At 42.3% G+C, this 25,830-nt stretch overlaps 1 protein-coding gene across 1 annotated transcript in view; it reads left to right on the top strand.

The window, feature by feature from the left end:
- Positions 1-25,830, top strand: part of GRK6 (G protein-coupled receptor kinase 6) — an 85,012-nt gene that overhangs the window by 49,635 nt on the left and 9,547 nt on the right. The window contains exons 9-15 of the mRNA XM_040405523.1: positions 3,010-3,200; positions 6,786-6,823; positions 7,181-7,270; positions 7,347-7,555; positions 15,788-15,925; positions 18,502-18,639; positions 18,722-18,856. Coding sequence (XP_040261457.1) covers positions 3,010-3,200; positions 6,786-6,823; positions 7,181-7,270; positions 7,347-7,555; positions 15,788-15,925; positions 18,502-18,639; positions 18,722-18,856 — 939 coding nt within the window. The remainder of the gene's footprint in view (positions 1-3,009; positions 3,201-6,785; positions 6,824-7,180; positions 7,271-7,346; positions 7,556-15,787; positions 15,926-18,501; positions 18,640-18,721; positions 18,857-25,830) is intronic.

The raw sequence follows: 25,830 nt of genomic DNA, 5'->3' as shown, positions 1-25,830 counted from the left end.
ATGAGCCAGAACTGTAAGGACTGCGATTAGTGTATACGCTGGGAAAAGCTACTGTCATACACACTAAACATATCCATAGGGCTCCATGTACCCGACAGAGGCCAAGTGTCCATTTGAATTTGAATTACCTTAGCAATTACTCTAATGCACAGATCAAGAGTAGGCACTATATTACTGTTCACACTGTGTGTATAAGTGAAAAATCTCAGTCATGCCCCTGAACTCGTTTGTTCCTTCAATGATCCGGTGTGTAATAAATTTCAACTCCTCAGCGATGTCGGACATCAATGCCAGCCCGCTTAAAGGGAACCTGTCACCGGGATTTTGGGTATAGAGCTGAGGACATGGGTTGCTAGATGGCCACTAGCACATCCCCAATACCCAGTCCCCATAGCTCTGTGTGCTTTTATTGTGTAAAAAATATTTATTTGATACATATGCAAATTAACCTGAGATGAGTCCTGTACGTGAGATGAGTCAGGGAAAGGACTCATCTCAGGTTAATTTGCATATGTATCAAATTGTTTTTTTTCAACAATAAAAGCACACAGAGCTATGGGGACTGGGTATTGCGGATGTGCTAGCGGCCATCTAGCAACCCATGTCCTCAGCTCTATACACAAAATCCCGAGGACAGGTTCCCTTTAACTCAATTGAAGTATTTCTCATGGATATCTCACACACTGAATGGGGATATTCCCCACTGGTGCTCTGTTAGTCACAGATGTAATGCAGGCTGGCATACATACATCCGGAGAGTTGCTCCATCCATGCATTATATGAACAGACATTCATGTCATGCTACAGTCAGTCCATTCTGTATATTTCACATTTCTATTTTGATCCACTTCTGGCTTTGGGTTAAAAAGAAATCTGCATTAAAAACTGCCACAAAGACAGCAGCATTTTCTGAAAAACACTGTGTGAAACCACCCTAAAGGCCTCTTTCACCTGTGAACACTTGTTTACACTGTACATACATTATGTGGCCAAAGTTATTGGGAGACCTACACATTACAACTACAGGAGCTTTAAAAGCTATGTTCACCTTCGGGGCAATTTTTTATGATTGCATTTTGCTCATTTTGGGCTAAAAATAATTTTTTCGATTGGGCTTTTAAAAAAATATTGAGCCATTTTGTCACAAAGGGTTAACTGCTTTTCTAGCTGTTTTTCTAGTCATCTAATAACCCTTATCTCTAAACTACTGAGAGGTCATAAACACTTGTTTAATAAGCCACATTCTTATCAGTAAGATAAGGATTGAGCTTTAATGAGTGTTAAGGTTAGAGATAAGGAGCCCCTGATGAAAGAGAGAAAATTCAGATTGTGCTAATAGAGCATCTCAGCTCTATATAGAGAAAAGGATCACTGCGCCTGTTGCAAAGACATTTACTATGCTAACGTGCCGCTTTCATGTTGTTAATTTGCAACAAAATGTTGGCGCATCTCATTTTAGACATGTTTATTATGCAGATGTGCCAAGCAGACATTCTCAATATTTTTACATTTTTGTGATCCCTGACATAATGGTGTGTTAGCAGGGCGCAGGAGTTGTATGGAGCAGGGTAATCAACTGGTCCCACTCTATATGGGGTGGTTTACTGCCGTGTTATACAGTCAACACCTGGACCCAACGACATGCATTATTTAACACCATTGATACCACGAACAATAGCTACAACTGCATCTGAGCAGTAAGATAGCGAGAGTGGGTTCTGCGATGTCAACGGCGAGCAGGTACACTGTGAAGAGGTTGCAGTGCTCGCACAAGTGCTGCATGCTCTTCAAACATCTGATTGGCGGGGGTGTCGACCGTCGGATCCCCGCTGATCTGATATTGATGACCTATCCTGAAGATAGGTCATCAATAAGAGAAAACTAGAGAACCCTGAACTCTCCTGAATGTAGATGCTCAATGGCATAGGTAGGTTTTGAGTAGGACCTGTCTGACTGAGACCACCTTGGTGCTGGTAGGTGGCACAAATGTGTTTTGATCAAAATATATTGCCGGAGAGTCCCAGATTTTAGCATCTCAGTGAGGGTTTAGTCCATATGTTATGTTTGCATCTATTGTGTTAGTGCATTATTTTCTGTGATTTATTTTCCTTATAAATAGGGATGAGCAAACATGTAGAAATATTCCAGCCCGATTTATTACATGCAAGGTCTATGCCTCAGTCAGTGACATGGTTATTCAGATGAAGATTAAGGGGACATTACTCTGGCCGATGAATATTTGTTCGCCCGCTCATCGCAAGATGTAAAGATGCCACCAATCGCCCTGGTTTATCAGGTGACTATGTCTTTTATGTGTCATGAAAAATCATTGGCTGTTGGAAGCAGATCTCCCTTTTTAAAGAGGGATGTGCTGCCGACAATAATGAAAGTGTATGTCCCACCGCTCACATTAACAATGGTTGCGGAATCCATAACGGAATTCTTAGGTAACCCGAACATTGTACATCGAATTTGAAAACAGAAGTTCGCTCCACACTACTAATAAATGTTGCCATGTACATCCGCATATTCAGTTATTATATCGTGCAGGATGTTTTGTATATTTTTCTGTGATTATTATATTTTTTTTTATTATAAAACTAGAGAATCCTTTAAAAAAAATGAGTGGTAATTGACAGTATAGCTATGTATAGCTGCATATATAGAGAGCAGTCATCGGCAATGGATATGCCCAAATGATTGTTAATGTGAGCGGTGGGACATACACTTTCATTATTGTCGGCAGCACATCCCTCTTTACAAAGCCAATCATTTTTCATGACACATAAAAGATAGTCACCTGATAAGCCAGGGCGATTGGTGGCATCTTTACATCTTGCAATGAGCGGGCGAACAAACATTCATCGGCCAGAATAATGTACCCTTAATCTTCATCTGAATAACCATGTCACTGAGGCATAGACCTTCCATGTTATAAATCCGGCTGGAATATTTCTACATGTATACAGTATGGAGCTGAATATTGATCTTGTCCCATTTACACTGTAGGTCAGTCTTGCCTATGCGTATGAGACAAAAGATGCTCTGTGTCTGGTGCTAACACTAATGAATGGTGGAGATCTAAAGTTTCACATTTATCATATGGGAGAGGCTGGATTTGATCTGGAACGTGCTGTATTTTATGCTGCGGAAATTTGCTGTGGACTTCAGGATCTACATGAAGAGAGAATAGTGTATAGGTAATGATTAGAATGAATCGCCTAAATTCTGCACTGTCAACTGCCTATGTAGATTCCCTTAGGAAGTACTCATTCTTTCTGTGGAGATCCAACTGGTAGAAGCCTTAAAGGAATCTTCCTACTAATAGTACTTATCCCCTATGGGATGTCTGTGGGACTGCCAAATACAGCACTTACGTTTTGTCCAGCAGTCCCATTGAAGTCAACAGAGCGGTGGACACTTGTGCACCACCACTCAAAGACCTCTGGGTGTCCTAACTGCGGGACCCCTGTTGAACAGGCGCGTATTCTCTATCCTTTGGATAGGTATTGTTATTGGGGAAGCCCCTTTAACCACTTAAGGACCACAGGTTTATACCCCCCTAGTGACCAGGCCCTTTTTTACAAATCGGCACTTCACAACGTTAATGGTTTATCGCTCGGTCATGCAACTTGGCACCCAAATGAATTTTACCTCCTTTTCTTCTCACAAATACAGCTTTCTTTTGGTGGTATTTGATTGCTGCTGACATTTTTCGTTTTTCTGATATTAATCAAAATAGACGGCAATTTTCTCAAAAAAAGTGTATTTTTAACTTTTTCTGGTAAAATTGTTCAACTATAATTAATTACATTTCTATACAAGTTTGTGTCAGTATTTATTGTGCTACATGTCTTTGATAAAAAAAAATCCAATAAGTGTATATTTATTGGTTTGCGCAAAAGTTATAGCGTTTACAAACTATGGTACAAAAATGTGAATTTCCGCATTTTGAAGCAGCTCTGACTTTCTGAGCACCTGTCATGTTTCTTGAGGTGCTAGAATACCAGTATAGTATAAATACCCCCCAAATGACCCCTTTTTATTAAGAAGACACCCCAAAGTATTCGCGGAGGGGCATGGTGATTTTATGTATGATTTAATTTTTTTTCACAAGTTAGCGGAAAATGACACTTTCTGAGGAAAAAAAATAAAAATAAAGTTTCCATTTCTGCTAACTTCTGGCAAAAAAAAATCTCCCATGGACTCACTATGCCCCTCAGTGAATACCTTGGGGTGTCTACTTTCCGAAATGGGGTCATTTGTGGGGTGTGTTTACTGTTCTGGCATTTTGGGCGGGGCTAAATTGTGAGCAACCCTGTAAAGCCTAAAAGTACTCAGACTTTCTGCCCCTTTAAGCACCTACGCTGCAAAAAAGTGTCACACGTGGTATCGCCGTACTCAGGAGAAGTAGGGCAATGTGTTTTGGGGTGTATTTTTACATATACCTATGCTGGGTGAGAGAAATATCTCTGTAAATTGACAACTTTGTATAAAAAAATTGAAAAAGTTGTCATTTACAGAGATATTTCTCACAAACAAAAAAGATCCAAAAAGCTCAAACGTGATCTTTATAGCGCCGCAGCGATTTTACGGTGTTTTTGCAGTGATCAGAAAAAAATAATTCTGTCACTGCAGTGGGGCGGACTTAACACAAGTGTGCGCACAAGATCAGGCCTGATCGGGCGAACACTGCGTTTTTTGTAGAGCCTAAGGTGACCCTAATGTACTGCTATAGATCTGATTGCGATCAGTCTTGATCATTTACAGATACTATATAGTACTAGGGCTGATTAGCGACAGCGATGACTCTAATCAGCGACTAATCAGTGACTGCGGTGGGCTGGGCGCTAACTACCTAACAAGTAGCTAACTAACTGGCGGTGATAAGGGACCCTTAGGCCCCATTCACACGTCCGCAATTCTGTTCCGCATTTTGCGAAACGGAATTGCGGACCCATTCATTTCTATGGGGACAGACTGTCCCGCTCGGATCCGGAAATGCGGATCTGCACTTCCGGGTCCGCACTTCTGTTCCGCAAAAATATAGAACATGTCCTATTCTATTCTTGTCCGCAATTGCGGACAAGAAAAGGCATTTTCTATATAGTTCTGGCAATGTGCGGATCCGCAAAATGCAGAAAGCACATTGCCGGTGTCCGTGTTTTGCCGATCCGCAAAACACATACGGACGTCTGAATGGAGCCTTACAGGGTGGTGATCAATGACAGGGGGGTGATCAGGGAGTCTATATGGGGTGATCAGGGGTTAATAAGTGACAGGGGGGGGGTGTAGTGTAGTGTGGTGCTTGATGCTACTTACAGAGCTGCCTGTGTCCTCTGGTGGTCGATCCAAGCAAAAGGGACCACCAGAGGACCAGGTAGCAGGTATATCAGACGCTGTTAACAAAACAGCGTCTAATATACCTTTCTGGGGTTAAAAAAATCGCTTCTGCCAGCGAATGATCGCTACTGGCAGGCTGTAGATCAACTTGTTAACTTTGCGATCCTGTGAATGCACGCTCCTGTGAGCGCGCGTTCACAGGAAATCTCTGCTCACGCGAGATGACGCCAATAGGCGTCGCTGAGCCTGAGACTGCCGCCGCCTGGACGCCTATCGGCGTTACGTGTGCGGCAAGCGGTTAAAGCGTTGCCTGATTGCGAATACTTATCTTTAAAAGGGTTAGCCCATGATTAATTTATTTTTATTTATTTTATGCATTTATATAGCACTACTATGTTCCGCAGCGCTTTAGAGACATTAGCATCAAGCTCACAATCTAAGGTCCCTATCAGTATGTCTTTGGAGTGTGGCAGAAAACCGGAGTACCCAGAGGAAACCCACGCAAAAACATGTAGAACATACAAAGTCCATGCATTTTGTTGTTCTTGGTCGGATTCAAACCTAGGACCCCATTGCTGCAAGGTACCAGTGCAAACCACTGAGCCACCGTGCTGCCCATAATTAATGTAGATTCATGTAAAAAATGAAATTCGGACCTCATATAGTACATGACAAGCTCTTTCTAAAAAGCTCGCACCAGCCATGTACCTCACATGGATCCATTCATTGACCCAATTGCTCTGCTAGATTTATATCAAGTGTCCCTTCTTTGGCTCACTCCTTATCACAGCTCAGGAGGCAGGTGAAGGATGAAACTGAGCATCTGCAGCCATGCCAGTGAGCCGGACAAAGAAATAAAATGACAAACAGCAGGTGGCGCTATACAGATACATTTTATTGAATAACTCAGTAGCTATCCTAAATTTTTAATTACATGCAATTTACAAAAGTATTCAGATCCAAGGTGCTGGTTTGAAAACTGTAGAAAATGTTTTTCGTGGGACAACCCCCTTTAACCAAAGGATAGGGGAAAAGTGCGTGATCCCTAGGGGTCTCATGGGCCCCATGTTACCTGATTTCAAGTCAAAATAGGCTGAGCTGCAGTATGAGAATGGTCACTACACAGTGTACAGAGCTGTGGTGCACTGTTTACTTCCTGGACCACGGCTGCAGGTAACAGCTGATCATGGGGGTGCTGGACCCCTACCGATTTTGATATTGATGACCTATCCTGAGGATAGGCTCTCATTATCTTAGTCCCAGAAAATCCTTTTGATAAAAGTCTGCTGATAGGTTCCCATTAATTGCCGGTAATGACTAAAACACAGAGCAGAAAGCTTATAATGGTGAAAAACTTTGCATAATCCCGTAAACGATTATTTTCTTTGTTGGTGCTTGCTTGTTGCTTTGTCAATCAAATAACAGAAATTTATTTTTTACAGGGATTTGAAACCAGAAAATATTTTGTTGGATGATCATGGTAAGAAATATTATACTATAACACTATAGTTTCAAGGGGAAATCCACCCAAAATGTTTGGCTTTACATACCATACAGATATGTAAGCAGAGAATCTGAGCAAACTGACATTAATGTGAATGGGTACTTGCCTACAGTTTTGTCAAAGATATCTAACATTGCTTTGTAGTACTGAATGTTCTGGGAATCAGTGGTGATTAATGGACTACACTAATGTTCTATTCTGACCCATATCTATGACATGTCAAAAGATCAGTTCTGGATATAGTAGATTTGCCCTTCTAGTGTGTACATTAACAGGCCGTTGGTGTACCAGGTAACTACCTGACTAGCCTCGCTTTGTCTTCTTCTTCTGGAGGGCACATACGGATCTCAGATCTTGGACTTGCAGTGCACATTCCAGAGGGCCAAACCATTAAAGGAAGAGTAGGCACTGTAGGATATATGGGTGAGTAAAGATCCTGCAGCAGTGTGGGCAGGATGATTTATACAGAATTGCTATATCATGCTTCCTTCTCTATTAGCACCAGAAGTAGTGAGGAACGAGCGCTACACGTTCAGCCCAGACTGGTGGGCACTCGGTTGTCTGCTGTATGAGATGATTGAAGGACAGTCTCCATTCCAGCAGAGGAAGAGAAAGATAAAGAGGGAGGAGGTGGAGCGACTTGTTAAGGAGGGTCAAGAAGAATATTCTACCAAGTTTTCTCCAGAAGCAAGGTGTCTATGTACTATGGTGGGTAGATACTAGTCAGAAATTACCTTGTTGCCTATCGTTTCTCTGCCTCTTGAGTACACTCCTCTATATGATTCTACGACTGTTAGGCCCCATTCACATGACCGTATTTTTGGACCCATTGATTTCAATGGGACCGCAAAAAAATGCTGACCGCACACTGTGCTAGCTCTCTGGCATAAGTACTAGCACTCAGCTGGAAAAATTCAACTCGCTGTATGCTGTAATATTTTGTCCGGCATAACGCCAGTACTCGTGCCAGAAACCCAGCTGACCCCAGTATAGTAAGTGCGATTTGTTGGGCGGCAGCAGTATCCAGTATAAGATTATTTGAATACTGTCTGCCACGCGAAAGGAGGCTTGAATGAAGTTACAAACAGAGACCGCTATGTAAAACGAAGGGGGGAGTAGAAATTGTAAGAGTAATACTTTTATACATTCTCAAACTGAATCTTTGAATGATCTTATACTTATTTCTAAAGCCACCCAATTTTTCCTTTTGCATGCATATTACTGTATCTCTGAATTATGTGGAATGAAACAGGGCCCAGCATTTAATTGAAGAGGACCCGTCATTCTGCAGCATCTGTTCTTTTGACTATGCTGTGTCATTCCTCCTACAAATTTATGACTAAATGTACAACTGGGTGTTACTAGTTGGGGTCGCCTAACAGTGTCTAGTCAGGTCAGTACAGTGTAGGGACACAATCCCAACTTGTAACACCTAGCTGTTAATCTATTTCTTAATTTCTAGGTGGAATAACAAAGGAATGGCACAACATAGTTATAAGAAAAGATGCTTCAGGCTTGTTTTTTTATGGGGATTACAATTGTTTACGAAGTCAGGAGAGGTGACAGCCCTCATTTCACTGACAGCTGTTTAGTTCATTTTATATTATGATTATTATTATTTATATGAAGGTGCCATTAATTCCACGACGCTGTAGTTCTAAGAGGAGGATACATACATAATATAAAACAACACAAGTACAATGTAAATTAACTTCGTAACTAACTAATACAGAGGGGGAGAGGACCCTGCCCACAAAAGGTTACAATCTATGAGGGAGAGAGGAGAAACATTACGTGGGGGTAAAAGCTGCTCATCTGGCTGTGTGGTAGCAAAATGTTTCCTCTGGTGCTAAACTTTCCGGGAGAGTTTTTTTTCAGGTTACTTTTGAAGGTTTGGATGTTGGAGGAGAGTCTGATGTGTTGGGGTAATGAGTTCCAGAATATGGAGGATACATGTGAGAAAACTTGTAGGCAATTGGAAAACAGACAATAGGAGTACATGTGAGGATCGGAGATTATGTTTGGGGATGTATCAGGATAGCAGGTCAGGGATGTAAGGATGGGACAGGTTGTGGATGGCCTTATATGTAGTTGCTAGTATTATAAACTGAATTTGCTGGGCAGTGGAGAACCAGTGAAGGAATGGGGAGAGGTGGACTAACCGTTCAGCAGAGTTGAGAATTGATTGAAGGGATGAGAGAATGCTAAATGAGAGACCTCAAAGGAGGTTGTTGCAGTAGTCCAGGTGGGAGATGACAATAGTGTGTACTAGCATTTTAGTTCACTCAGGGGTGAGGAAGGAGCGAATACGAGTTGAAAGTGGCAGGTGGGTGTGGGTTTGGATAAGTTTTCCCTACCATGCATGAGTGCTGGCACAGGCAGCGCAGAGATGCTGCTGGTACCTGAAATAACCAATACAAAGCTCCATTCAGCAAGAAGCTTTGTTATAGGTTGGTTTGGGCGGGCTGCCGGAGCGATATTGTGTCTGGCAGCAGGAGGCAGTTGGCGGGAGCTGTAAAGAGGAGGGTCTAGCTCCCGGGAGTTGTTGTACTCCGGAGAGTAGTTGGAGCGGTGCACTGTGCCCGAGGACACTGGTGAACATGGTGTCAGTGGAGATGACGAGGAGTGGACTTCCGAAGTGACGGACCACTACAGCCCGGACATCTAGTTTGACGTGCAGTATAAGGTGACAGCGCATTGTTTAATGTATTGATGTGTGGAATGTATGTAGTGCGATGTGTGAAATGGATGTGGTGCAGTGTGTGATGGATGTGGTGCAGTGTGTAGTGAATACACAGCAGGCTATTATAGCCAAGTGATAAAGTTCATGGAAGATCCACTATATTGGACTCTACTTTATCACTTGGCTATAATTGCCTAATGTTATTTAGACTAGTAATGGTTCCCCTGGCATCCGTTAACGTATAAATATATATTTTTTGTGTATGTTAAATGTAGGACAAAAATGAGATGTGGACCCAGCCTAACTGACAGGAACAGAGCTGATGAGACTCCATTAACTATGATTCCGTTTCTGTTCAGGATCCTGTCTTTTTACCAGACAAAAAAATCCTGCATGCAAGGCTTTTTTGTCCTGTCTTTATGACTGAATCTGGAACAGAGGGCCCGAACTGAGCCTCCAATGCACTTGTGAACAAGTGTAGGCCTATGTATTATGTATTTGCAACTTTCGTACTCCTCCTGAGCTAAAAATACTCCTCAAAAATGCTAAGAGAAGTATTTTTACTCTTCCAGAAAAAAAGTTGTGTGATCTCTGCTCAGGCAGCTGACCTGTGAGACTGGAGAAATGCATGGTGCTGTTAACTGTAATGGATAGATCTGGTAGGGGGCTTAGTGACTTGGAGGGTGGGGAGGAAAGGGGGGGGAGATAATGAATTAAGTTTTTTCCATGTTGAGTTTGAAGAATCAGGAGGAGAAGAAAGAAGATATACCTGTTAGAAGGGAAAAGACATCTGGGCCAGCTCTGAGCTGTCCCAGGCCAAATGTATAAATGGAGAAAAGTAGGGGACCCAGGGCAGAACCTTGAGGAACACTGACATGGTAGGGAGATGTATAGGAATGGGTAAGGCGGAAAGTTTTGGTGTTGAGGTACGAGGAGCTCCAGGAGAGGATCAGTTCTCTGATTCAGAGAGAAGAGATTGTTTGTTTGTTTGTTTGTTTGTTTGTTTGCAACTGGAAAGAGAATCAACTGTGTAAAAGGCTTAGGACAGGTCAAGAAGGAGGAGCACAGAGTAATGGCATATAGTTCTGGCATCTAGCAGATCATGGTGACTTGTGTTAGGGAAGTTTCAGTGGAGTGATTGGGTCGGAAGCTGAATTGTAAAGATTCAAAGAGTGAGTGGGATGAGAGGTAAGAAGACAGTTCAAGGCAGGCATGTTGTTCTAGGAGTTTTGATGTGAATGGGAGTAGTGAGAAGGAACTATAGCTAGAGAAAGAGAATGGGTCCAGGAAAGGCTTCTTGAGTATGGGTGTGATGATGGCGAGACATTGGATAACCCCTTTAAAGATATCAATTGTTTGGGGTTACAGCAAAATAATGATATAAGTAGTGAAGTAGCCTTGTTTAGAAGACGTGAATGCAAACTTGAAGTTAAGAACAGATTGTTTGTGTTTAATGAAGTCTTCCTTGAAGTTGTTTTTTTTCCAATGTTGTTCTGCAACTCTGCAAGCTTGTCTCAGTTTTTTTGTCTGGTGAGAGTGTCAGGGTTGTTGATTATTCTGACGGGTTCTGGAGTGTATTCGAGGGACAACTGAGTGGAGAGCTGAAGTAATTGAGGTGTCAGCGTCATACAGGAAAGATATGGTGGACAGCGGTGAGAGCGTTAGAGAGTGTGTGAGTAGATGTGTGAGGTTCCTACGAGGGTGTACTAGTGTATGGACTGGAAGGGGCAGTTGAAGAAAGAGTGGTTGAGAATGCAAGAAGATTGTGGTCAGATAGGGGTAGAGGAGAGTTTGAGAGATTAGGGAGCAGAGACAGGGTGGCTGTGGAGCACCATTGTGTGAGGCCAAAGTAGGAAGTAAGACACCGGAGTTTGAAGGCAGTTGAGTTGCATGTGTCAGTAGGCATGTTGAAGTTTCCTGTGATAATAGGGATGTCGACAGAGTGGAAGTGTAGAAGCCAGGTATTGAAGTGATCAAAAAGGGCAGTAGCAGGGCCTGGTGGACGGTATTTGGAGGGAGAGTAGATGCGAACAGAATAAACTTTGAAAGAAGGCAGATTGAGGTGGAGATGGGTAGAAGGAGCAGTTACCTGTTTGGAGGAGGCCAACACCACCACCACCATGTCTGTATGGATGGGGAATGTGGGTAAATTGAGGTTATTCATAGCAGAGTGAATCAGGGGAGGCTGTGTCGGTGGCTGTCAACCATGTTTCAGAGATCAAGGAAGGTGTTTTTGGGAAATGAAGAAGTCGTGGATGTAGAAAAGCTTATTGCAAATGAAACATGAGTTCCATAATGTTCTGGATAGAGAAACTGGGGGAGCAGGGGTCAGGTAAATGGGTATGACATTTGAGGTGAAAGAAGTTTGTGGTAGGGACTCGGCGATAGAAAGAATAGTGTTGATAAGTTGAGATATGTCTCCAGCAGTATGAAGAAGTAGAGCGAGGGATAGCAGGTGTGAGCAGAGGTCACAATAACGCCTGTACAAGCGTCATAGACGCCTACTGTACCTGTTAAGGCAATTTTACTCTTTAAAAAGCCAATACGCCTTAGACTTTTCCCTGCCTTTCATCAACGCAGGGCGGGCTGTGAATGGCACAGGCAACACAGCAGTCCGACTGGTGCCTGAAATAAACAACAACAAACCCCCCTACAGCAAGGACCTGAAACTGTGGAGGGAGGCTCGTGCATCGGCTTCGGGGGGTGCCTGGTGGAGTAAGCGGCCTCCTTGTTTTCAGTGTGCCTTAGTTTTAGAAACTTTTGATATGTCATAGGGACATATCAAAGGTGTTGATAGATGGGGGGCCCAGTGCTGAGATCCCTGCTGATCCCTAGAGTAAGAAGTTTGAAGCGCTGTTTCTCCTCATTGCTGAGCGCGGTACTGAAGACGGTCCCACAGACATTCTATTGAGACTGTCTTCAGTATCACGCCCAGAGGGGATCTCCGCGCTGGGATTCCTGCCGGTTAACACTTTTTATATGTCCCTATGACATATCAAAAGTTTCAATAAAGTGTAGTTACTTTTTAATATTGGGCAGGAGGCCTGTCTGGGGTTTCTCAGCCCTGGGGTGGTCTGGAAGGAATGCAGGCAGAGTCTTATACTCAAGCGATAACGTATAGGGAAGATGAACTATGTTTGACTGTACTTTATCACTTGGCTATAATAGCCTGCTGTGCATTCACTCCAGACCCTTCCTAGGGGCTTATTAACCCTATCATGGTGTGGGGGGGATTTTGTTATTTACATGGGACTGTATGTTGGAGGACTAAAGGGAGGGGCTGGTTATTTACATGGGACTGTATGATGATGAAGAAGCTGACGGGAGAGCATGTTCACACCACTGCTATTTATTTCTGTTGTCCTGCTCTGTTCAATGAGCAGAACAACGAAAATAATGGAAGTGCTGTATCGGGCACATAACTGACCCGAACGGAGCTAAATATTCTCCATTGACTATGACTGAGTTCGTTCAGTTTCCGTTTGGGATCCTGTCTGATTTTCATTTTTTTTAACCAGACAAAAAAGTCTTGCAGGCAATGACAGAGTCTTGAGAGAATCTGCAACAGAGGCCCCGAACGTAGCTTCCAATGCAGATGTGAACAAGTGTAGGCCTACATATTATTTATTTGAATTCCTGCAACTTTCATACTCCTCCTCGGGTAAAAATACTCCTCAAAAATTGTAAGAGCAGTATTTTTACCCTTCCGGAAAAAATGTAGTGCGACCTCTGGGTGTGAGTAGAATAGTGCATGGGGTGGCTGAATGTGTTTAGGAGGAGGTCAGTGGAGGTAGCCAGGCAAGAGGATAGAGAAAGGATTGTGAAATAAATAGTTCCTTGCTTTGTATAAGGAAAGTGAGATAATGAAATAGTTTTAGGCTCCATTCACAGGTCCGTGGTGTGTTGCGGATCCGCAACACACCCGCCCGGCACCCCTATAGAAATGCCTATTCGTGTCCGCAGCTGTGGACAAGAATAGGACATGTTCTATCTTTTGTGGTGCTGCGGACCCGAAGATCAGGGCCGCGCTATGCGCCTGCGGACAGCACACTGCACACGCATCCATTCCGTCCCCATAGAAAATGAATGGACCCTTAGGGATATGCAGGCAACAGTGGTGACGGCAAAAGAAAACATTTAGTTGTTTAAGATGTAGAGGAAAAAGATGACAGAATGTGTAGGAGTATTGGTGTTAATTTCTGTACACCTCTGGGTCAATTCCTGGTATAATTCCTGCTGTACATTTTTTCGTTGCACTTAGATGTTGCACAGAAATGCAACTAAGAAATGCTAATGAATGATAGCAGGTGTGAACAAAAGCTGAGAGAAGCGTAAAGCATAATAAGGACAGACTCTGATGCCATGAAATACAGATCTATAACAGTTTACCTCTATACACAGCAGGGATTTAAAAAAAAAACATACCAAAAACAAAGAGCTGCGAACGTGGATCTAATCAGTTTTGAGACAGAATTGCTGGTGTCAGTGGTGCCGGACAAAGCAGAAACATACCTGTGGTTGAGATAAATGGGATAGGAAATGGAAAGGCAATGGTGAAATGGATAATCTGTGATGTTACATGATGTTCCTGGTATAATTCCTGCTGTACACTTAAAGGGGTTGTGCAGCGATTTTATATTAATTACCTATCCTCAAGATAGGTCATCAATTTCTGATCTGCAGGGGTCCGACATCCCCCTGATCAGCTTTTTGATGAGAAAGTGGCGCTCCATGTAAGCACCGCTTCCTCTTCATTACACTGCACTTTGTCTTGGAAATGGAGTGTAATGACGAGTACTCGCTCCATTCACGTGAATGGAGCGAGTACTTGTAATTTTATGATGGCGCTGCTGCAGAGGAGACATTGCATAGTGTAATGACCAGGAAGCACAACGGTAGTGGACAGGGGAACACTAATAATATGCTGGAGTGCTAGCTAATAGTACCCAAAATCAATACAATGTCAACACTACTAGCAGGGATATACAGGTGAAACTCGAAAAATTAGAATATTGTGCAAAAGTCCATTTATTTCAGTAATGCAAATTAAAAGGAATTGCATTAATGCAGCTTAAAATTAGAATTTTGTGAAAAGGTTCAATATTCTAGGCTCAAAGTGTCACCCTCTAGTCAGCTAATTAATACATATCCCCTGAGCAAAGGGTGCCTCAAAATTGTGACTTTATGGCTTACAGCTTATGAAACCCCAATCATCCAAATTATAACAAATAAAGGCTTGAAATATCTCGCTTTGCATGTAATGAGCCTGTCTCATATGTTAGTATCACCTTTTAAGCTGCATTACTGAAATAAATGAACTTTGCACCATATTCTAATTTTTGGAGTTTCACCTGTATAAGAAAAAAACTGCACATCCAATGTATAAAAAGATTAGCCTTTATTTAACACCACAATTTTTTTTTTAGAACATTGTATAGAATAGAAACCTTATGTAGGACTGAATATGTCCATACATCAACAAGTGCGTACCAGGGTGGGACCCCTGAGGAATCTGATTATTCCATACGCGTGGGGCTAGGCAGTTGTGCATATATGGGCACTCCATCTTATACCATGGGTATTGTTATCTAATAATTTTATATTTTCCCTGATTTCTTTAGTGATCTGGGCATACAAGATAGTCCGTATTGTTGGACCAGTACTCTCTTGTTTATGTATGGACATATTCAGTCCTACATAAGGTTGTATACAATGTTTTTAAAATATTTTATGGTGTTAAAAAAAGACTGCTGGTTTTATATATTACATGTGCAGCTTTTTCTTACATAGTCCTGCAAGTAGTGTTGACACAATGACCAGGAAGTGGCGCTCCCATGGAGCTCTTCTTACTCGACAAACCGTTCATTGACAGGTCCAGGATGTTGGACACCCGCAGATCACATATTGATGACCTACACTGAGGATAGGTCATCAGTATAAATCCCTGCACAACCCCTTTAATAGTTAACTTTAGATGTTACACAGAAATGAGCAAGGTCAGAAGAGCATGATGTCCTTAGTAAGGTTAGGCTTTTGTAGGTACAGTACATTAAAGTTATAGGCCAGGCATGCTCAACCTGTGGCCCTCTAGCTGTTGTAAAACTACAACTCCCACAATGCCCTGCTGTAGGCTGTTTGGGCATGCTGGGAGTTGTAGTTTTGCAACAGCTGGAGGGCCGCAGGTTGAGCATGCCTCGTATAGGCGAACCAAGCATGTATTGTACTGAAAGCTTTTGTATTTTTCTCTCTTTCCACAGTTATTATGTAAAGACCCTGAGCAACGGTTAGGGAGTCGTGGTGGCGGTGCACATGAGGTGAAAGACCATGAGCTCTTCAAGCATATAAATTTCAAAAGACTTGAAGCAGGAATTCTAGAACCACCTTTCAAACCAGATGTAAGATTGTCATTCTGTTTTGGGACCAGCATGGAAACTCTAATGGATGTGGGCTGTTGAGTTCCTTTTAAAGGATTTTACCGAGAGGTTACAGTAATCCTGATGACCTATCCTCTGGATACATCATCAGTATCTGATCGGTGGGGCTCTGACACCCAGGACCCCCGCTGATCCGCTGTTTGAGAAAGCAGCGGCACTAGCACCATGGCCCTCTCGCTGCTTTCGCTAGCTGTGTGACATAACGTTCATCGGCTGAGCTGCGATAGCAAGCACAGCTGCTATACAATGTACGGAGAAGGCCATGGCGCTTACTGGAGCACCGGTGCCTTCTAAACGGGGTTCCCAGGTGTTGGACCCCCACCCATCAGATACTGATGACCTATCCTGACGATAGGTCATCAGTTGTAAAATCAAAGCTTATCAAAGGAGGCATGATGACTGGCATTGGTGGCAGAAAGATTGTGTAAAAGAATCATCACACAAATGCACTGTAGTACAAAGTAACATATGGTACGTATAACCATCCCTCATTGTTGTCTATGAAAAAAGTCAGGAACACAGCGACCCTACATGATGTAATAAAGTTGCACAACGCCACCATCACAAACCAGCAATTGTATTTAACACAATACAGTACATGCTACCATTCAATGCCTATATGTGACATCAATGCTTGCCTTTCTGCAGCTTTGTTAAAGGGGTTGTTGATGGATTTCCATCTCTTCAAGATGGCTCATCAATATCAGATTGGCAGGTGTTTGACTCCTGACACCGCTGGCAAACACTTGATTGGAGGGTTGCTGTCCAGGGGTTCTCTTTAATGTTTACCTACATGCTGTCTAGGTCATAGTGGCGGTGCAGTGTAATAACATCTTCCACTGCCTTTCGCTTGAATGGAAGTTGTAATTACAAAGCACCACTGCTACAATGTGGACAGCATGCAGGTAAAAAGTGAAGAGGATGCAGCGCATGCATAACCCCTTCAAACCGCTGATCAGTTAGGGTTCCAGGATGACATTTCCTGAAGATAGGTCATCAGTATCTGAAAACCGGACAGGTCCTTTAAATCAGGCAAGTCTATACGATAAATCCCTCTCGCAAAGACTCCTACCTACACCCGTGGATCCAGGCACTGTAAATAACACCAGTATTCTAAGGGCAGGAAGATCAATGACTCTAAGGGTCCATTTACACATATAGTGAGCGTCAACTAATGAAATAGCAAGTCGATTCACACTCCTTAAAGGGGTTCTGTCACTTTAGGAAATGGCATTTAGGGTCCATTCACACGTCCGCAAATTGCGGATCTGCAAAACACGGACACCGGCCATGTGCGTTCCACAGTATGCGGACCGCACATGGCCAGCACTATAATAGAAATGCCTTTTTTTGTCTGTGGGTCGCGCAACGGAAGTGCGGATGCGGACAGCACACTGTGTGCTGTCCGCATCTTTTGTGGCCCCCTTGAAAATTAATGGGTATGCATTTGTTCTGCAAAATTGCGAAAAGGATGCAGACCCATTTTGCGGACGTGTGACTGGACCCTTATCATGTAGAGAAAGTTAATACAAGGCACTTACTAATGTATTGTGATTCTCCATATTGCCTCCTTTGCTGGCTGGATTCATTTTTCCATCACATTATACACTGCTCGTTTCCATGGTTATGATCACCCTGCAATCCAGCAGCAGTGGGCGTGCTTGCACACGATAGGAAAAAGCACTAGCTTACATGTGCTACCACAGTGCCAGCAACTGGAGAGTCTGGCGCTTTTTCCTATAGTGTGCAAGGAGAGGCTGGTGCTTTTTCCTATAGTGTGCAAGGAGAGGCTGGTGCTTTTTCCTATAGTGTGCAAGGAGAGGCTGGTGCTTTTTCCTATAGTGTGCAAGGAGAGGCTGGTGTTTTTTCCTATAGTGTGCAAGGAGAGGCTGGTGCTTTTTCCTATAGTGTGCAAGGAGAGGCTGGTGCTTTTTCCTATAGTGTGCAAGGAGAGGCTGGTGCTTTTTCCTATAGTGTGCAAGGAGAGGCTGGTGTTTTTTCCTATAGTGTGCAAGGAGAGGCTGGTGCTTTTTCCTATAGTGTGCAAGGAGAGGCTGGTGCTTTTTCCTATAGTGTGCAAGGAGAGGCTGGTGCTTTTTCCTATAGTGTGTAAGCGCGGCCACCACTTGAAGCAATATGCACAATCACTATACATTATACAGTGTCTTGTATTTACTTTGTCTACATGATAAATGCCACTTGCTGAAGTGAGACAGCCCCTTTAACTTGCATTTCTATGTGACAATAATAGACAAGTGGTGTGATTGTTTGGTTGCCCAATCCCCCATACTGTATATTTCGGTGTGTTCACATGTGGCAATGTGCTGCCAACCAACAATGAAACAACAGAAAAGCTAATTATTCAATCTCCGGGCATGTTTACACTGCAGTGGCTGTGAACAATCATACAGTTTCCTTTTTTGACTGGTCTTAAAGGCAGTGATTCGGCTAGTAGTCATGTTAGTAGCTAGATATTTTGTAATTTCTATAAATATATAAAAAATTATACATTAATATATAACTTTTATGTCTTTCAGCCTCAGGCAATCTACTGCAAAGATGTTCTAGATATAGAGCAGTTCTCAACAGTAAAAGGTGTGGAGCTTGAGCAGACAGACAGTGACTTTTATCACAAGTTTGCCACAGGATGTGTGCCTATACCCTGGCAGAATGAGGTAGGTTGTTAGCACGTGTGATATGAGGAGTTCAAAGCTACAAGAAAAAGCTAAATACTTGTTTATGTATCCCATGTTTTAGATGATTGAGACAGACTGCTTTAGGGAACTAAGTAACATTCCAATAGATGGATCTGTCCCACCGGATCTGGACTGGAGGGGCCTTCCGTCCCCGCAACCAAAAAAGGGGCTACTGCAACGATTCTTCAGCAGACAGGTAATTTGGAAAGGAGGGTTGTAATTTGCATTAGGTTGGTGACCATGTTACTTAAAGGGTTTTCCCCATGACTAATGTAAAAAATTAAAATCAGACATGACAATCTCTAACAAAGCTAGAACCGACCCCGCATCTCACATGGATCCAGAGATCTCGCCATTCATTGCTCTGCTAGATTTACAGTCAGGTCCATAAATATTGGGACATTGACACAATTCTAACATTTTTGGCTCTATACACCACCACAATGGATTTGAAATGAATCTAACAATATGTGCTTTAACTGCAGACTGTAAGCTTGAATTTGAGGGTATTTACACCCAAATAAGGTGAACGGTGTAGGAATTACAACAGTTTGCATATGTGCCTCCCACTTGTTAAGGGACCAAAAGTAATGGGACAGAATAATAATCATAAATCAAACTTTCACCTTTTAATACTTGGTTGCAAATGCTTTTCAGTCAATTACAGCCTGAAGTCTGGAACGCATAAACATCACCAGACGCTGGGTTTTATCCCTGGTGATGCTCTGCCAGGCCTCTACTGCAACTGTCTTCAGTTCCTGCTTGTTCCTGGGCCATTTTCCCTTCAGTTTTGTCTTTAGCAAGTGAAATGCATGCTCAATCTGATTCAGGTCAGGTGATTGACTTGGCCATTGCATAACATTCCACTTCTTTTCCTTAAACTCTTTGGTTGCTTTTGCATTATGCTTTGGGTAATTGTCCATCTGCACTGTGAAGCGCTGTCCAATGAGTTCTGAAACATTTGGCTGAATCTGAGCAGATAATATTGCCCGAAACACTTCAGAATTCATCCTGCTGATTTTGTCAGCAGTCACATCATCAATAAATACAAGAGAACCAGTTCCATTGGCAGCCATACATGCCCACGCCATGATACTACCACCACCATGCTTCACTGATGAGGTGGTATGCTTAGGATCATGAGCAGTTCCTTTCCTTCTTCATATACAATTCAGCCATATAACATTTTGAATATTTGTTGTTAGATGAGAAGGATACTACTCACGCTTCAGAAGACCTTATGGTACTTTCTTTACTTTATTTTTCATAATTAAAAAGTGTTGCATGGCTCTCAGGCCCACTTGTTCAGAGTTTGCCGAGTTGTAAACCACAGTCAAGCGCGACGTTTCGGGGGTCACGTCACTTACTCATGCGCATGAGTAAGGGAGCGTGACCCCCGAAACGTCGCACTTGATGTCAAAGTGAGACTCTAAGTCAGCCAGAAGTAGAAAACACATGGGAGTACCCCGATTGATTACAGTTCCTTTGCTTCTCCATACTCTTCTCTTCCCATCACTCTGGTACAAGATGATCTTGGTATCATCTATCCATAGGATGTTGTCCCAGAACTGTAAAGGCTTTTTTAGATGTCGTTTGGCAAACTCTAATCTGTCCTTCCTGTTTTTGAGGCTCACCAATGGTTTACATCTTGTGGTGAACCCTCTGTATTCATTCTGGTGAAGCCTTCTCTTGATTGTTGACTTTGACACACATACACCTACCTCCTGGAGAGTGTTCTTGATCTGGCCAACTGTTGTGAAGGGTGTTTTCTTCACCAGGGAAAGAATTCTTCAGTCATCCACCACAGTTGTTTTCCGTGGTCTTCCGGGTCTTTTGGTGTTGCTGAGCTCACCGGTGCGTTCCTTCTTTTTAAGAATGTTCAAAACAGTTGTTTTGGCCACGCCTAATGTTTTTGCTACCTCTCTGATGGGTTTGTTTTATTTTTTCAGACTAATGATGGCTTGCTTCACTGATAGTGACAGAAAATATGTAAAAAAAGATTGCGCTGCAAGAGAGGAATCTTCTTTGTGTATAAAAGTTCACTTATAAAATCTTCAACTAGTGGGATCACTTGCCAACCTTATAATCCAACGTGTGTATGGAAACCTGTAGGTAATGGAAAAAACGCACTATGGTGTAGCAGGTTCCAAGTATCAGACGCACCATGTGAATAGGTTATACTCACAAGATTCCTGATTTGTCAAAGCGTGTAGAAATATTATTCGTATCACAGTAGAACTCTGCTGGAAAAGTAGAACTAGAGCTTCACTTGTCAGGTGCGTGTATTAGATCTTGTGGAATTTTTCATAGATAGCTCAAAAACCTGGATAGCAGCCAACATCGATGTTAAAAGCTCTCAAGGATGAAGTCGCAAGAGAAGTAGGTGCGCACCAAAGGTCAGGTAAAAACTATTTAATACTAGCAGAAAGTACAACTATAAGACATATAAAATATCTGGAGTAATGCCCGACCCGGGTTTCGCGGTGATGCTTCGTCTGGGGCGTTGATATCAACGCCCCAGACGAAGCATCACCGCGAAACCCGGGTCGGGCATTACTCCAGATATTTTATATGTCTTATAGTTGTACTTTCTGCTAGTATTAAATAGTTTTTACCTGACCTTTGGTGCGCACCTACTTCTCTTGCGACTTCATCCTTGAGAGCTTTTAACATCGATGTTGGCTGCTATCCAGGTTTTTGAGCTATCTATGAAAAATTCCACAAGATCTAATACACGCACCTGACAAGTGAAGCTCTAGTTCTACTTTTCCAGCAGAGTTCTACTGTGATACGAATAATATTTCTACACGCTTTGACAAATCAGGAATCTTGTGAGTATAACCTATTCACATGGTGCGTCTGATACTTGGAACCTGCTACACCATAGTGCGTTTTTTCCATTACCTACAGGTTTCCATACACACGTTGGATTATAAGGTTGGCAAGTGATCCCACTAGTTGAAGATTTTATAAGTGAACTTTTATACACAAAGAAGATTCCTCTCTTGCAGCGCAATCTTTTTTTACATATTTTCTTCAAGTTATAGACTTTTCCCACATTGTCTTCAGATCTGCAGCGCTTGAGGGGACTAGTATTTCTGAACAGAGACTCTATCTATTTATTTACTGATAGTGACAGCTCTTTGGATCTCATCTTGAGAGTTGACCGCAACAGATTCCAAATGCAAATAGCACACTTGAAATGAATACTGGACCTTTTATCATTGTAATTGGGATAATGAGGGAATAACACACAACTGGCCATGGAACAGCTGAGAAGCCAATTGTTTGGTCATCCGCCAGTTGTTTTCCGTGGTCTTCCGGGTATTTTGGTGTTGCTGAGCTCACCGGTGCATTCCTTCTTTTTAAGAATGTTCCAAACAGTTGTTTTGGCCACGCCTATTGTTTTTGCTATCTCTCTGATGGGTTTGTTGTGTTTTTTCAGCCTAATGATGGCTTGCCTCACTGATAGTGACAGCTCTTTGGATCTCATCTTGAGAGTTGACCGCAACAGATTCCAAATGCAAATAGCACACTTGAAATGAACTCTGGACTTTTTATCTGCTAATTGTAATTGGGATAATGAGGCAATAACACACACCTGGCCATGGAACAGCTGAGCAGCCAATTGTTCCATTACTTTTGATCCAGTAACAAGTGGGAGGCACATATGCAAACTGTTGTAATTCCTACACCGTTCACCTGATTTGGATGTAAATACCCTCAAATTAAAGCTGACAGTCTGCAGTTAAGGCCTCATGCACACGACCGTTGTTTGGGTCCGCATCCGAGCAGCCGTTTTGGCGGCTCAGATGCGGACCCATTCACTTCAATGGGGCCGCAAAAGATGCGGACAGCACTCTGTGTGCTGTCCGCATCCGTGGCTCCGTTCTGCGGTCCCACTAAAAAAATATAACATGTCCTTTTCTTGTCCGCGATTTGCGGACAAGAATAGGCATTTATATTTTCGGCGCCCATTCCGTTCCGCAAATTGCGGAAGGCAACATGGGCGGCTTCCGTTTTTTGTGGATCCGCGGTTTGCAGACCGCAAAAAAACAACACTGTCGTGTGCATGAGGCCTAAAGCACATCTTGTTCGTTTCATTTCAAATCCATTGTGGTGGTGTATAGAGCCAAAAATGTTAGAATTGTGTCCATGTCCCAATATTTATGGACCTGACTGTATATCAAGCTGACAGCTCAAGAGGAGTGTCTTTTCTGCTGCAGCTCAGGGGGCGTGTCTCAGCTCTCCCTATCACAGCTCAGGAGGCAGTTGATGGATGAAACTGAGCATGTGTGGCCTTCTCAGTAAGCAGGACAAAGAAATAAGGAAAAAACCAAAATGCAGGTGGTGCTATACAGATAAATTTTATTGAATAACTCACTGGCTATGCAAAAATTTTTATTACATGCAATTACAAAACTATTCAGATCCAGGTCCTGGTTTGAAAACTGTAGAATATTTTTTGTGGGACAACCTAGTTAAGTGTTGCTAGTCTAAGATGCTGTCATAGTAAACAAAGTAACATGCAGCATACTGACTTCTCACCACATAGTTAAAGAGAATCCGTCAGCACAAAATGCAGTGCAGTCTGCAGGCATCATGTTATAGAGCAGGAGGACTTGAGCAGATTAATACATAGTTTTATGGGAAAAGATTAACTTGTAGTGTATACATTTTAAATTAAACACTTGCAGCGCTATTCTGTCCGCAATGGGGACGCAACCAAACGGAACGAAATGCATTCTGGTGCATTCCGTTTCATTCAGTTCAGTTTTGTCCCCATTAACAATGAATGGGGACAAAACGGAAGCATTTTCCCCCGCTATTGGGATCCTATGACGGATCCCAATAGCGGAAAGGGAAAGCGCAGATGTAAAAGTAGCCTAAGTGTGTATATACAGATAGTACCATCAGTGACTGACAGCCATCTCTATATATACACACACACACTTAAGGTCCCTTTACACTGGACAATACAGCAGCAGATTGTCGGGAAGTAAGCATTCTTTCCCGACAATCGCCTGCTCTTTGGTGGAGGAGATCGCTGCATTTACATGCAGGCATCTGCTCTACAGTATGGCATTAGTGATCGCTCGTCCCCACACTGAATCAGTGTTTGTCAGCATTTACACAGCCGTATAATCGCTAATGAGCGTTAGCAGGGGTGGATTGGCCATAGACCTTACAGGGTAATTCCCGGTGGACCGATGCCCAGGGTGCCGCCTGAGCCCTCCTCATGGCCAGCCAGTGGAAGTTTTTGGGGATCTATTTTGTAATGGACTGTGGTATATGGCACTGTTGGGCGGTATAATGTGCCACAATATAGTATTGCTAGCCCTGCCTTCCATCATTTTGGACCCAACTACAAAATGGGGCCACTTTTAGTATTTTTTTCCAGGGCCACTTTAAAGGGAACCTGTCACCGGGATTTTGTGTATAGAGCTGAGGACATGGGTTGCTAGATGGCCGGTAGCACATCCGCAATACCCAGTCCCCATAGCTCTGTGTGCTTTTATTGTGTATAAAAACCGATTTGATACATATGTAAATTAACCTGAGATGAGTCCTTTCCCTGACTCATCATCTCACGTACAGGACTCATCTCAGGTTAATTTGCATATGTATCAGATAGTTTCTTTTTTTTTACACAATAAAAGCACACAGAGCTATGGGGACTGGGTATTGCGGATGTGCTAGCGGCGATCTAGCAACCCCTGTCCTCAACTCTATACACAAAATCCTGGTGATAGGTTCCCTTTAAGTTCCCAGTCCGCCTCTGCTCGTTAGCGATTATCTTCTCGATTCTCAGCCTGTGTAAAGGGCACTTTACATAGTTAATGGTGTCAATCATTGATAACACCTCCCATGTACAATTTAACTCAGAAAGAGGAGATATATAAATGCATAAATTGCAAGTTTTACTGAATGTTTTCCCACACAACTATACATCGATCTGCTCAGCTCTTTCAGATTTATAACCTGCTGCCTGCAGATTACAATGCATTTTGTGGTAACAGGTTCTCTTTAAGACTCTCAGACTCAAAGTTGGGGAAAAGAAGGCTCAAGCAAAATGAAAATTTGAAAAAGTGTCTGGCAGCTCCTTTCTCCCCACCAAAAACACATACACTTTCTGCCAAACCGAACATACATGCAGCTGAGGCCTCTGGCATGGTGTAATAGGATGCAGGTAAAATTGCAGTACATTGCAATATAGAAATATTGCATGTTGAAGTATTGTAGGAGGACTAAAAATGGTTTAAAAAAAGGTTAATAAAGTTAATAAAATCTTAAAAACACCAAAAATATTAAAAGCTTCAAATAAATAAAAATAACAATAAAGCAATAACTGGCATCGCCATGTCTAAATAGTCCCCCAAAAATTCCTAAATTGCTTTTTTTTTTCTTTGCTCATTTTACCTCTAAAAATAAAATGGTATAAAAAATTATTAAAACTTATGTGCTCCATAACAGAACCAATAAATATACAGCTCGCCCTGCAAAAAAACAAGTGTTCACACAGCTCCATCAACAGTGAAATAAAAACATGGTGGCACGCAGCAATTTTAAAAAGTTTTAATATTTAGCCATATAATAAAGTCCATAAAAACAAAACCCACAAAGCAATGGTTGAATTGCTTTTTTTTTCCATTCCAAACAACCAATAATAATTTTATAGTTTTGCAATAAATTGTATGGAACATTAAATGTTGTTTTTTTTTGAGACTTTAATACTAATGACCTCTGGATAGGTCCTAATCTCGTAAAACCCTTTTAAATGTTACAGGTAGAAAAAATAAATCATCCAGCAAAAAACAGCCCCTCATATGTCAACTATGTTATGGTTTTTTTTTGGTGGGGGGTTTCCGCTATATCATTCGATATGTCAACCGAAAAATAAAGGTTTTATGGCTCTTGGAAGGGTGGGAGGCAGAAAAAGCAAAAACCTCTAAAATATGCTGCATTCTAATGGGCACCTGTCACTAGTTTTATACTGTGAGGGCAGCATAAACTTGTGACTGATATCCTTATCAGAATGCTGGGGCACTAACTTGAATTGATTAGTCAATTTAGTTGACCGTTCTATGTTTATTTGCCTTTCAAACTGCCAACAGGTTACCTTTTAATAAATGGTAGCATGCAATATCCACTAAACTATTATGCCACACT

This window comes from Bufo bufo, chromosome 1 (assembly GCF_905171765.1).
Source record: "Bufo bufo chromosome 1, aBufBuf1.1, whole genome shotgun sequence".
Taxonomy (NCBI): Eukaryota; Metazoa; Chordata; class Amphibia; order Anura; family Bufonidae; genus Bufo; species Bufo bufo.
The sequence above is the reverse complement of the archived record's forward strand: the minus strand, read 5'-3'. Positions and strand labels throughout refer to the sequence as shown.